The sequence below is a fragment of the Peromyscus eremicus genome, chromosome 3 (genome assembly GCF_949786415.1).
Source record: "Peromyscus eremicus chromosome 3, PerEre_H2_v1, whole genome shotgun sequence".
Classification (NCBI taxonomy): Eukaryota; Metazoa; Chordata; class Mammalia; order Rodentia; family Cricetidae; genus Peromyscus; species Peromyscus eremicus.
Genome location: NC_081418.1, coordinates 131,058,717 through 131,073,485, shown reverse-complemented (window position 1 = coordinate 131,073,485; position 14,769 = coordinate 131,058,717). Strand labels below are relative to the sequence as shown.

The window sequence follows — 14,769 nt, the reverse complement described above, 5'->3', positions numbered from 1 at the left end:
CTGTTCTGGAACTCACTCTGTATATCAAGCTGGCCTTGAACTCACAGAGATCCGCCTGCCTCTGCCTCCCAAGTGCAGGAATTAAAGGTATATGCCACCACCACCTGACTGATAAAAACATTTTTTAAGAAAATAAAATTATGGAGCAATTTCCCTGATGAATATGAATGCAAAAATTCTCAATTTCTTAAAACCAATTTCAGCAATATATTAGAAGGTTCATTTCCTGTGAACAGATTGGCTTGATTCCATGGATGTATGGGTGATTGACTCTCTGGAAATCAATATATATAGTATATAGACTCACATGATCACTTCAGTAATTGCAGAAGAAATCTTTATAAACATTTAGTGTTTATTCATGATAATGGAGAAACTAGGAATAGAAGGAAATGCCTCAACATGTCAAACCTACAGCAGTATTTTACTAAATTTTGAGAGACTGAAGGTAGGAACAAAACAAGAGGTCTACTTTCCCCACTCTTATTCAATATAGTACCTCAAGTCTTACTTAGAGGAAGAGAAGGAAGACATCAAACTCTCTTTCTTTGCAGATGACATGATCTTGTACTTAACAAAGTCTAAATGGTCAACCCCAAACTCTGAGATTTCACAACCACTTGGAGCAGTGTAGCAGGATTCACAATCAATACGAGGAAAACAAGCTTATCTCTGTACCAGTAATGAAGATACTTAGAAATCAGGAAAGCAATCCTACTCATGATAGCTCAAAACAAACCAAAAAACTTAGGTTACCGAAGAATATATATAAGGAAGTGAGAGACCAGCACAATGAAAACTGAATAGTGAGCCGGTGGTGGCACTCACCTTTAATCCCAGCACTTGAGAGGCAGAGGCAGATAGATCTCCAAGTTCAAGTCCAGCCTGGTCTACAAAATGCGTACCAGGACAGCCTGGGTTACATAGAGAAACACTGTTTCGAAAATAAACAAGACAAAAAAAGCTGAACAGTAAAAGAAATTAAAGAGGACAGTAGAATATTAAAAGACTGGCATAATTAATATTGTAAAGATAGTTATTACCTACCAAAATCCTGCAGATTTCTTGTAGTTTCCATCAGAATTCTGGGGATGTTCTTCATGTAATCAGAACAAACCATCCCCAAATACATATGGGACCATAAAGTTCTGAATAGTCAGAATAATTCTGAGCTGAAAGAGCTGCACGAGAAGTGTCCACTACTAAATGTCAAGTTACACTATGGAGCGGTGGCAACAACAGCTGTGCATAGCTGCACAGGTCACACCTGTGGACCAGTGGACTAGAAGAGAGGACCCAGGCAGAAGCACGGACAGTCACTTGAGTTTTCACAACGGTGCTAACAGCACACAAAAACCTAGATTTTAGAAAGGACAGCTTCTTTACAGATTGTGCTGCAAAACAGGATATACACAAGTAGAAGGTTGCAATTAGATCTGTATCTTTCACTATACACAAAAATCAACTCACAATAGATCAAAGACCTTGATGAAAGAAAGCAAACTTCGAAACTGCTAGGAAAAGTGTAGGGAAAGCAGTTCCAGATGTAAGCACGGGTAGGGATTTTCTGAAAAGGAAAAGGGAGTTCATGAAGTAACAGCAAGAATTGAGAAGTAGGGCTGGATAGAATCCCAAAGCTCATAGCAAAAGAAGCAATCTATAGGATGAAAAGACTGCTACCAACAGGAGGAGAACTCTGCCAGAGATACAGCTCGGAGAGATTAATACTTAGCATCTGTAAAGAACTAAAAAGTGGAAGTACCCCAAACTAGTCCAGTTCGTAAATGAGTACATGAATTAAACAGTTCTGAAAGAATTACTATGACTGGCTAGTAAACATAAAGGGGAAAAAAAAGTTCTTTGCAGCCATGTAAATGCAAATCTCAAACTCTGTTGAAATTCCATACCATCTTTGTTGAAAGACTATTATCATGAAGACAAATGCTGGTAAAGACAGAGTAGAAGAAAAGGAATTCTTAATGTTGTTGATGTTTCATATTTGTTCCTACAAATACATTCAAGAAATTTTACTGACTTCTGTTTTACTAACATACATTTTGATGATATTTCTTTTTATGTACTTATTATAGAAAATAATTGAAAGGGTATATAATGAGACAGGAAACTCACTGTGCTCTCCTCTATTGGAATTACTTTGTGTATATACTCTGCATACATCCACACTCACATTTGTCATACACACAAAACAAGGCAGGCAAAGTCATTGGAGAGAAAGGCCAGGTAATGGTTATTCTTAGTCTTTAAAATGTAATAGTAATAGCCACAAACTAAAATAAAGAAAAGATATTGAGAATGAAAATAAGGAACCATGTGGAGAGTGTCGACCACGTTCTCCTTTAAAATGGAAGCTATCTTATCTTTAACAAGAAGTTAAAAGTAACTTGTCTAGAAAATCAAGAAAAAGAAACTCATAAAGACAAAAGCAAAGACACCTTGATGTTTTAAAATTTCTCCTGTGTAAGCATGCAGTCATGTTTGGGTGCATGCTCTGGGTTGCCAGGATTTTATTAAAGTTTCTGGAATTAATGAAGGCAAGTCATTTGAGTGTTATGTCCAGCATTTTGAAAATCAAAATGTGAATTTTAAAAACATATACAAATGGGGTATAGGATAGACTAGATTGCGAGCAATGGGTTTCTTTAATTCTTTTCTGAAATAAAATTCAAAACTATGACCTAGTTCTGTGTTGTAAGGAGTAAATTTAATTTTTTTTACTTTAAGATATAATTATGAATTTAAAAAGTGCTGAAAAGTAAAATTGGCTTTGATTGGATCAAATGTTTAGCCTGTAATACATGCTCTTAACCAAAAGCCAATCCAGTGGTTTTAAGTAGGTTCCTTACTTAGTGTGCCACAAGGCCTCCAATAACCAGGCCTTGCTACAGACATCACTGGCTGCCAGCACCATCTAGAATAACTCTTAGATACAAGGTGAAAGGAATTTATGCATATAGTTATGTGAAAAGCATAAGAACAACTCTGAAAATAAGCAGTTTGATTCATGAAAGCAGAATTTTTCTCCATTTCCTTGAGTTTTCTAATGTTAAGTCCCTAATCTGTTTTGTTTTCTTCTTCTATTAATTGATAGAATGCTCCATTTTGGAAATGTTAAAATGAAATTAGGAAGTTGGAAAATTAAATGTAAATGTTATTTTTATTTCTTCTGGTACTATTTTATTGTGCTGTCTCTGGTGGACAACTGTAAACACTTCCTATGACACAGTGAAGTCTGTCACTACCTTCCCAGTGGTGTAGGTGTGTATGTTCTATGATTTTGTTGTCAATGCCATTCATTCACCATTTCCCCTGGAACACTTTTCCTCCACAAACACTAACTACTCACAGCTCCACTGAGGGTGGGTCTTTCTGAGCTTCTCTCCTACCCATGGTGGCATGTCGATGGGCCTACTTTGTTTTTGAAGCAGAGTCTTGCTAAGTTGGCCTTGATGCCCTTGAACTCACTCTAGCCAGGCAGCCTTTGAATTGTGGTCCTCCCAGCTCAGCCTGGGACTGTAGGCCTGCACAGTTCTTTTTTAAAGGATACATTGGTTTGTTTTGAAGACAGGGTCTTAGAATATAATAGAAACTGACCTGAAATTTACTATATAAGCTAGGTTAGTCTCAAACTTGTGTTTCATTCTTCTTTTATAGCTTCTGGGGTACTGGAATTTCAGGTGTGTGCCACCATATTGGGAGTTGATTTCAAGTTTTTGAGGAACTGCCAAACAATTTTCGTAATGGTTATTTCACTGTACCAGGATTCTTTTTTGTCCACATCCTCACCGACACTTGCTATCTGTTTCTTTTTTATTATAGCCATTATAAGAGATGATATATTTCTGGGCAGTGGTAGTGCATGCCTTTAATCCCAGTACTCAGGAGGCAGACGCAGGCAATCTCTGTGGTTTTGAGGTCAGCCTAGTTTACAGAGCAAGTTCCAGGACAGCCAGGGAGATAGAGGGGTGGGGGTGGGGGTTATTTTATAGGTTTGATTTGCATTTCCTTGTACTGTTGAATATATTTTCATATATAGATAAAGCTATTCCTTTTTCTGTTGAACACTTTCCCCATATAAAAGTTGGTATTTTGCATTTTGTTGTGTAAAATATCAAGTCTTTTGCTCTTTTACCACCACCACCACCAAACCCTACCTTCTTTTTTTTTTTTTTGGTTTTTTCGAGACAGGGTTTCTCTGTGTAGCTTTGCGCCTTCCCTGGAACTCACTTGGTAGCCCAGGCTGGCCTTGAACTCACGGAGATCCGCCTGCCTCTGCCTCCCGAGTGCTGGGATTAAAGGCGTGCGCCACCACCGCCCGGCTGAAACCCCACCTTCTTTGAGATGGATCTTTTTGAGTCTTGTTTGGACTGGTCTTGTAACCCTGGGCTCACATGATCCTCAGACTTCAGGCTGGGACTGTGTGTGCTGTTACCCAACATCCTTTCCTGTTTTTAATTTTGTTTTCTTAGTGAAATGAGTTTTTTCTTAATTTGCACATTAACTTTCTCTCAGGTTTATTTTCTGGTTTGCAAGTATTTTCTGCTGTTTTGTCTGTAGGATTCTCTTTACTCTGTTGTTTGGCATGTGCCAATTTTTTTAGCTTGATAAAATCTCTTCTTTGTAGTGAGTACTTTTAGCACAAAAATGAATTGCTTATTGTTAAGGAATTCTTTTCTTTATGTTATCTTCTGGTAGTTTGATAGTTTTTAGTTCATTTACATTTTTAATATATTTTGTTTATTCTTTTGTACATGATATGAAAATATGGGTCCAAGCCCATTGTTCTTCATGTAGATTCAGTTTTCCAGCATTGTTCATTAAGAAACTAGTCTTTCCTCATTCTGTGTTCCTAGCACCTTTGTAGAAGTTAATTGACTCTAACTGCAAAGACTTGTTTGTATGGTGTCTATTCTGTTCTAATGATGGCTATTTCTGCTTATATACTATGAATACTATAATATTTTGGTTAATGTATATTTGCAATACAGTTTGAAATCAGAAAGTGTGAATTTTAAATTCTATAAATACAAATGTAACATAAAGCAAGTAAAGAAATAGCTCATAGGTTGGGAGAAAATATTTAGACAATGTATAAGAGATCTGCCATTAAGAAAAAGATGTCCTAAACAATGATAGTGCTAGAAACAGGAAAGACCAGATACCATATTAAAAGGGGTTCAACCTTGATAACCAAGAAGCTGCATTTTGGAACTTTAATGGACTGGGCTGAGGATGTAGGACAGTGGTAGAGGCTTACTTTAGCATGTGTGTAGGGCTCTGGGTTTCATGTCTGCATTCCACCCGACCCTTCAGAAAAGTCCCATACTTGAGAGACTATGTCTAGATAGTGCCAAGTGTTAGTTGATGTGGTGACATGTGGCATATAGTTAGATATTCCCTATGAGAGAAAATTAGTAAAGATATACCGTATGACCTAGTAGTTTGGGTTCTGAGCCTATCCTTTTGACAATCTCTTGCATAGGTCTGTTACTTTTTACCTAGTAGCATTGTTTGTCATAGCAAGCAAATTGAAAAAAATCTAATGGTCTGTCACTTTGAGAATGTATTAAAAGTTTCATTCATCATTTAATATTATAGTAAAAACTGAGGGGATTAAGAAAATCCATCCCACTTTCACTGATAACTCTGAGTTTCAGATAACATATCAAAAATATGTAGTAGTTTCTTGGGAAATCTTAAGAAATTAGAAAATGTTTAAACTGATGACGCATCTATATACGTGTAACAAACTTGTAAGAAAAGAATTTTCGTTTTATTTATTTATTTGTTTGGAAATAGATCTCACTCTGTATATGAGACTGACCCAGAGCTTACTGTGTAGCTTAGGCTGGCCTAAACTTACAGTAGTCCTTCCTCACCTTTGCAAATACTGAGATTGTAGGCATGAATCATTGTATCTGACAAAAAGAAGGCTATTTTAGACATAACACTGAATTTCATACACTTTAGACTACTCACAGTGAAGGACAGAGTGATAGTGTATGAGAGAGTGCGGCACAGAGGAAGCTGTGGTAATAGGTAAGAGATTTTGTAGATGAAGTTTTCCTGGTCCCACCTGGCTCACAGCCACTCAGATCCAGATAAACACACAGATGCTTATATTAATTAAATTTGTTTGGCCTAAATGGCTCAGGCTTCTTGCTATCTAGATCTTACACTTAAATTAACCCATAATTCTTACTTACGTTTAGCCATGTTTTCCCAGTTCTGCCTTCACATTTTTCTTCTCATGGCGGCGGCTGGCAGCGTCTCCTGACTTAGCCTTCCATTTCCCAGAATTCTCCTCTGTCCTTATCCTGCCTACACTATACTTCCTGCCTGGCTACTGGCCAATCAGTGTTTTATTTATCAGTCAATCAGAGCAACACCGTCATAGCATACAGAAAGACATTCTCAGCACTTCCCCTTTTCTTTTTTTCAAAAAGGAAAGTTTTAACTTTAACATAGTAAAATTATATATAACAAAACAATTATCAAGCAAGAATTATAGTTACAATATCTAGTCTATTTATAATATCTAGTCTATTTGTATTTGGCAAAATTAAAGAGGATATCCTGTCTATTCCGTATTTGTGAGTCTAAGGCTTCATATCTAACTTATCTTTTATCATAACTAAGGAAATTATAACTATCTAGTCTTCAACTACATCAGAGATCTCAGAAGGATATAATATTACCTGAGAAACAGTAGAAGGTTGCAAGCAACTTTTGGGAGTCTTGCAAGAGTAGACAGAGACAGCTGGCAGCCTGGACAGTCATCCAAAGTTCTCTGTAAAGTTGGGGCATCTGTCTTCAGCCCACAGGCCTAGAGTCTTGCAGTCACTTCTCTTTGTGTCCTATAGAATGTCTGGCAGATTTTTTCTATTTCTTAAACTAAGTTCCTAGCCATTTATATCATTATTTTCATACACATATACAGTAGATATCACCTATTGCGTATTTGAAGCATTTAATACAGATAAGAGTGCAATGATATTTCAAGACCATATCTTACTTAATTAGCCAACTAATATTTCAGTACATTGATGTCAAGAGAGTGCTTCTGTGTTTCAGGCCTGAGCCTTGAATTGATTACTTTATCATTTCACAGACTCCTGTGCCTTTCTTTTATTCTGTAATTTTATTGTATGCGCTAAAATATATTTCCATTAGAAAATTGCAGCATTATTGTGTATAGTTTTCTATATTGGTATATAGGAAAAAACTGGAATTGTTGAAAAGAATTTGCATCAGGAACATTTTGTTGCTATCCAGATACTCCTTTGGGCATGGCATATAATAAAAATCTCCCTCTGGTGCATACATGAAAGCTTTGTCTTCATGTCCATCAACAGGCAAGTGAAGGACCAGAATAAGAAGGTAGCCAACCTGAAGCACAAGGAGCAGGTGGAGAAGAAGAAGAGCGCACAGATGCTGGAGGAGGCCCGGAGAAGGGAGGACAGTCTCAGCGACAGCTCTCAGCAGCTACAGGTCAGAGCCCCGAGTCTGAAGGAGTGCATGCCAAGATCTGCTCCCCGTTGTGTGCTGTCTGCTCTTCCTCTGTCTTCTCCTCTTCCTTCTTTTTCTAACCATGCTTGCTGCCTTCCTCTTAGACGACCTGGTTAGCCAAAAAGGAATGGCTCTTAAATAGAAAGGCAAGGTTTATTCCACAGCTATGTGTGGGTATCTCAGCATAGGAGGAGTCATCTTGCTTCAAGGTGATCACATTTAATGGTAAGTTCAATGTCAGTTTAACGAGTGTGTTACTGTTAAGCTTCAGGGTTGTCAGTACAACTGTCTGCCAGTTCCATTCATTAAAGTGTGTTGGTAATTTTGGTGTGTGTGTTTGTGTCTGTCTTCCTTCTTCCATCTTACTTTGTATTTTCCTCCTATTTTTCTTTTTCTTTTAAAGTTTTAAAGTCATTATTATTATATAACAATGTTATATAATAATAATTATTATTTTATGTGTATAGCTCTTTTGCCACTTTTGTGTGCCTGGTGCCCTCAGAGGGTGTTGAATCCCCTGATACTAGAGTTACGTGTATCTGTGAGCCACCATGTGAGTGCTAGGAATTGAACATGGTACTTTGGAAGAGGTGCCAGCTTTCTTAATCACTGAGCCATCTCTTCAGCCTCCCTCTTTTTATTTTTTAAAGGTATGTACCATCCTTTTAATTTTTTTTTAATGTTTTTATATGTATGGATATTTTGCCTGCATGGCTATCTGTGCACCTCATTTGTACCTGGTGCCTGTGGAAGTCAGAAAAAGGCACCAGATTCCATGCATCTGGAGTTACAGATGGTTGTGAGCTGCCATGGGGGTGCTGAAAATCAAGCCCAGCTCCTCTGGAAGAACAAGAGCCCAATTATTCACATTAATTAAACCAGACCTAATCACAATAGTAGCAGCTATAGTGTGATAAGTGCCAATTAACTTCTTAGTATTTATGTTAGGCCTAAAGCAGTTGGGCAATTCAGTGCAAAAGCACTGAAGTGCTGTAATGGCCAGCTTCCTAACTGTCGCAGGAGTGATTTTAATGCCACATCTCCTATGTCTGTAGGCTGGCCCCGCTTCTTGTGGCCATGATACTTTAGAAAGAAAGTTTAGGTTGTAGAGTATGCCAAGCATTTGCTGAACCATCTACAGCCCACTGCTGCCACCTTCCTTTTGTGTCCTCTCAGCTTTCCTGAGGTGTGGCAGGCACACTGTGCAATTCACAGTTCTAACCACAGGGCATATACATTATGTAATACTGCCAAGGTTATGAGGTGAGGAGCCGCATGGCTGCGTGGGTTGATACAGTGGGGGTAATCTCAGAGGTCAGAAGAGGAAGTAGGCTCTCCTGAAGCTTGAATTACAGGTGACTGTGAACTACCCAGTGTGGATGCTGGGATCTGAACCCCGGTACTTGTAAGAGCAGTATGTACTCTTAACCACTGAGCCATCTCTGTAGCCCTCTTATGTTTTCTTGACCTGGGAGGGCATAGTTTGACTCCTTAGATCTAGGTCCTTGCTTGTCCAATTTTTCTGTCATATAGTCTCCAAAATTCAGTATTGGTAGAGCTTTAGAATAGCTTAAATATATATTTCTGTATAAAAGACTTTACAAGACTTACTATACCATTAATATTTAAAATTAAAAAAAAAACACTGTCCATAGCATCGAACTGTTTTTCAATTCCAGTTGCTGTTCACTAATACAGGACTTGAGTACTAAAAGTGAGGTTCATGTTAGTTATTAGTTGTCCCTATTAAGTTCTTTCATCTCCCTCCCTTCCACCCACCCTCCCTCCCTCCCTCCCTCCCTCCCTCCCTCCCTCCCTCCCTCCCTCCCTTCCTCTCTTTCTTTCTTTCTTTCTTTTTCTTTCTTTCTTTCTTTTTTCCTTCCTTCCTTTCTTCTTTTCTTTTTTTTAATTATACAGGAATTTAGCCTCATTTCAGTCAGTTCTGAAGCATTTTCTCTAAGCCATAGTTTAACTTAAATTTGATGATTCACAGTTCATGCAGGCTGTTAGGTATCTTTGGTAAACAATTACTGAGTACTTTTTATATTACAATTGTGCTTAGGGGTTGGGAGGACACGGTGATAATAAGAAATGTTATTTCCTGTCCATGAACACTAGATATGCTTATTAAAATTTTTTTGTTGCAGAATATGACAAAAGATGTAGTTTGATACAATTACAATAATTCTAGTTATAGTAATTGCTATGTACTATTACCATATTTTAGTGAAGCTATATTTGAAATGTAGATAATACGGATATTTTGTCTTAAATATGGTCAATAATAACAGAGAGAAAATGTGAACAGTTCTGGAAGCATTTCTTTTCTAAGATTTTGTAAGTCTCATGAATTATATTTTATTATTTAATGTGTGTAGGTGTTTGGACTGCCTCTGTGTCTGTACACAAGAAAAAGGTGCTGGATTCCCCAGAACTGGAGTTGTCCATGGTTGTGATCTGCCATGGGGGTGCTGGAAATCAAACCCTGGTCCTAACTGCTGAGCCATTTCTCCAGCCTCATCTCATGAATTAGAAGGAAATTGGATTAAGTTTACATGAGCACTTACTTGTAGTCAGTTTGAATCAAACCATTTAAGTGGTTAGACAGAAATGAAAAACAATAACAAACAAAAAGCCATAAACTCATTATTCTAGTCTTAAACAAAAGTATGCAGTCACAGATTAACAGATCAACAAACAAAATGACACATACACAGTTACAAGAAAATAATTTTGAATAGATAGAATACAGTTAACATTAGAGTGCATGGACAGATAGAACAGTTACATTAAGTGCATGGATGGGTAGAACACAGTTAACATTAGAGGGCATGGACAGGTTGAACAGTTACATTAAGTGCATGGATGGATGTAGCAGTTACATTAGAGTGTATTCTTAGTAGAACAGAGAAGATTGTCATAGGGGAATGCAAAGAGGTCATCAGTAAAGCTTGTGCAGACTTAGGCTCACATCTTTCCTTGTTTTAAGAACTGATCAACAGAGAAGGACACTTACAAATACAAAGCTCTAAAGAGCTAAAGTCAGGAAAATTGTGGTCTGTAGATTAACAGGGTGATCTAAAATTTAGCAAAATCAAAAGAATCCTGATATGACTTAAGAAATGTCAGAATTGCATTTTAATTCAGGTTATATAAAGTATAGATCATATCAGGATCAGTTCTTCCTCAAAGCTTTATCTTAAAAGAAGCCATAACAGTATTTCATTTTGCTTAAGAAATTTGTTCCACTTGGTGACTTCCAGAGATGAGTAGATGGGGAAAGTGTGACTCTAAATAAATAAATAAAAAATAAATAAATAAATGCAGGGGAAACTGAAGTTTTCCTTGTAGAGGGAGCAAAGATGGAGACGGATAGATGGGACCAGAGGGCTGCAAAAGTTCAGTTCTTGGGATTGTCTTCAGTTTTAATACAATCTGCAAGTGTTTCTTTGTGATTTCCTGTCTTTCAGTATCTTTCTTCAGTTTTGATAATAGTTATAAAGCTATCTTATTAATCTCTTGTAAGTTAGCAATATTATAATTTCTTCTCTTAGCTGCTTCTAAATTTTATTTAAATAGACTGCACATTTATTTTCTTAAGTCCATTGCATAGGACTTGTGCTTTAGAATGCAAAAATATCCAACTTGGAAATACCCAATGTTCCTCATTTTCTTTTCAAATATTTACAAATTAAATTATCATAATCATCAGATATAAAAACAACTAGAGTACCAAATAATGCCCCCCCCCCCAGATATTTCCCCTTTCTTGAATTTCTGTTCCCTATTTTAATATATTTTTTCTTTCCTGAAAATATCAGTTTTCTCTTCTGGCTGTATTGTGTTTGCTTTATGGGAGTTGCTCTCTCATGCTCCCTCCCCATTATGTGCTTTTTTTATGGGAGTAGCTCTTTCATAGTCTGTCCCCCCCACATTGGTTCTTTCCACAGTATCTGGTTTTAACCTTGTCCATTTGTAAAAACATAAGGGAGCTCAAAGACCCTGAATGCTCACCCTTTATTTCTACTTGCCTGGCCATGATAGACAGTAGGTTTCTTTCCAACCCAGAAACAGACTATGTTGTCCTGCTTCCCTAAGAGTTTGGATCTCCTGGGAAAATCAGGGTAACACTTTGCCCTGTTGTTCTGAAAGGAACAGATAGATTTAATGTTTCATATCTGTTTGTGATCAAGTATTCTTAGAATTTCTAAACTAAAAGGGGAAGGTACATAAGCAAGAGAGATGAGACAGAAAATATGTAGTTAGCTAGTGAAGAAGTGGCAGGATAAAGAGTCCAAATGCTGATGACAGTGCTTTAGTCCATTATCTTCATGGTGGTGTGCAGACAGACCTGGTGCTGGAGATGGAGCTGAGAGTTCTACATCTTGATCAGCAGGCAGCAGAAGCAACTGTGTGTCACACTGAGTGTAGCTTAAGCAAAGGAGACCTCAAAGCCCACCCCCACAGTGACACTTCCTCCAACAAAGCCACACTTCCTAATAGTGCCACTCCCTATGGGGGCCATTTTCTTTCAAACCACCACACGTGCTGTCTTACAGTTTGTAGAAGGCAAGGAGACAAGAACAGAAATAAATTTATTTGTGAGGCAGGCTTGGTGGCAGCGGAGTGGGGGGAAGTGGAGGTTGGGGAATGTGGTTAGGTACCAACTTGCCTCCTTGGTTGTAGAAACAACTTTTTTTTTAAAGTCCACTGGAGGAAAATGACATCTAAAATTATCCCATTTTTGAAAGAAAGGAATCTGGAGTTTTCTGTGGAATGTAAAACTCTGACTCATTCTGGGTCTGACCATTTGTTGCTTCTTGGTCCATTCTTTTGATAAGTCTAGAATAGGAAACTTTTATATCTTTTTCTTCGTCTGCTTCAACTAGTGTTTCCACATGCCTGTCAGAGGTTCATATTGCAACTGCAAAGGTAACAGTTTATTAGATGGAAGGGCCCAGGGACCTCTTTAGAACATCTCCTTCCCTGCTCCTTGCCAGGGCTTCAGCATAGCATCAGGAAGCAAAGTCTAGTACTCCAGAGGGACTGGTCTCAGTGACTTGTGCAAGGGAGTTGCTAAGGGACCTAACACTCTTAATAACTTGCTCAAGTGCACTTCCAGTTAAGCTGCCACAGTCTTTGACCTAATCACCTTTGAATATAGTGTGGCCCTCCCCATTTTTTTAGGAGATGAGAAATTCATTGATAGCTTCCAATTTCCCTTTCCCATCTCTCTTAAAGTAGTCACACATTTATGTCTTTTATTCTGTAGTGTTCTTATTTGCTTTTGCTGAATAAATGTCATTGGCAAAGTAGGCTAATCTAGTGATAGGAGCCAGTGGTATGTTGTTAGTTCTGATGCGTATGTAATACCAATTGAAGTTAAACTGCAGATACTGCTCTTGTTTGAAGTGTTTGGAAGTATTAAAAGATGATAACACATGCTCTTTCACTGTTCTCAAATAGCTGTTAAGTACTTGTGTATGTTACACAGTACCTTTCCCACCTACCCTTTTTCTACTAGGTTACCAATTTAATAATTACTGGTGCTATTAAAATGACTAACTCCTTGCTTGGAATGTAGCTCAGCTCAGTGGTAGAATACTTGCCTAGCATATGCAAGGTTACACACCAGCCTTACCAAATAGGTAAAAAATAGTAATAAATTGATTAGCTCCACATATTAGCCCACAAATTTTCTTCGTTGTTTTATTTTTAATAAAGAAATAATCATTGTTTCTGTTTAGGTGGTATAATCTGATGTTTACTATATGCATATGTTGTAGAGTAATACATATCTTCACATTCTTACTTATTTGCAATAAGAACATTTAAAATCACCCTTTTGCAATTTTTAGATCTGGGTATGATGGCCCATTACTAGAATCTCAGCATACTACACGTAGGAAGCTGAGGTTGTAGGGTTGAGAATTTGAGGCCAAAGAACCCGAACTGAGCTAGCAACATAGACAACCTTATGTCTTTTATCCCTGTTGTAGGTGGTGAGTGTATCTCATCCTATTTGTGAGTGTTTGACTTAACAATCTGACACAATTACCTAACCACCCAAAGAGGAAGGACAAGGTTCTGGAAATAAGAATCCTTGTTGAGTTAAGTACCTAAGTTAAAACAAAACAAGGCAAAATGTTTCTTATCTAAATGCCATCGTCTACTTCCGTGAAGTCAGCTTTTGAGATCCTGTGTGTTCATTTTACCTTTATGTGCTTAGCTCATTGCAGTTAACCTGATGTCCTTTGGCATCATCTTCATTATGGAACACAATCTCTCTTTCTCTCTCTCTGTGGTTTGGTAGTATTACCACTATGTATATACAGCACATTTTCTTTTTTCATAAGAAAAAAATTGAGTTTAAAGACAATTTTATTAGAGTTTTGAAAAGATATTGGCAGTTGCCTAGACAAGGGAGACAGAAAAGAGGAAAATAGAAAGCCATCTGAGTTAGGCTGTCATAGAGAACTTTAATTTTTAAAATTATTATTGTTGCTGTTGTGCATGTCTGTGTGATGAGGTGAGGCATTAGCAACATACCATGTGCCTGTATGGAAGTCAGAGGACAACTTTATGGATTTAGTTCTTTCTCTGTACCTTTTTGTGAGTTCTAGGGAATTGAACTGAAGTCATCTAGCTTTACTGGTTGAGTCACTTCACTGGCATGAAGATGGCATATTTTCTTTACCCATTCCTCTATTGATGGACACTTGGGTTGATTCTTGGCTATTATTTAGCCATGTGCCATTACATGGTACCATAGTAAAGTAGCCAAATAGATGTTTCTTCAATCTACCAATTTCCTTTCATTTAAATACACAAGCATGGAACTGCCGAGTCATTTAGTAGTGCAGTTTTTAATATTATGAGGACCCTCCATCTGTTTGCCATATGTATAAGAGACAGTGTCCCTGTTTACATCCTCATGACTATTCACTTCTTGTGTTTTCTATAGTAATCGAAAAGGAGTGAGATAGCTCTTTGTGGTTTATTATATTTCCCCAATGATTTGTGATGTTGAGGATTTTGTTTTCAAAGTCATGTGCCATTTTTATGTTTTCTTTTAAGATATCTAAGCATCTCTTTTGTTCTGTTAATGAACTGGATTGTTTTCTTGCTGTTTAGTTCTTACGTATTTTTGGATATTAGCCCTTGTCAGATTATAGTTGAAAATTTTCTCTCTTTTGTAAGAGTTACTTTGGCTCTTTTGATTATTTGCTGTAATGCAGAGAT

The 14,769-nt window shown here is 37.4% G+C and overlaps 1 protein-coding gene across 8 annotated transcripts in view; it reads left to right on the top strand.

The window, feature by feature from the left end:
- Erc1 (ELKS/RAB6-interacting/CAST family member 1) overlaps nucleotides 1-14,769 on the top strand; it is a 337,373-nt gene that overhangs the window by 143,135 nt on the left and 179,469 nt on the right. For all 8 annotated transcript variants that reach the window (XM_059258486.1, XM_059258485.1, XM_059258483.1 and 5 more), the window contains one exon: nucleotides 7,374-7,509. In XM_059258486.1, coding sequence (XP_059114469.1) covers nucleotides 7,374-7,509 — 136 coding nt within the window. The remainder of the gene's footprint in view (nucleotides 1-7,373; nucleotides 7,510-14,769) is intronic.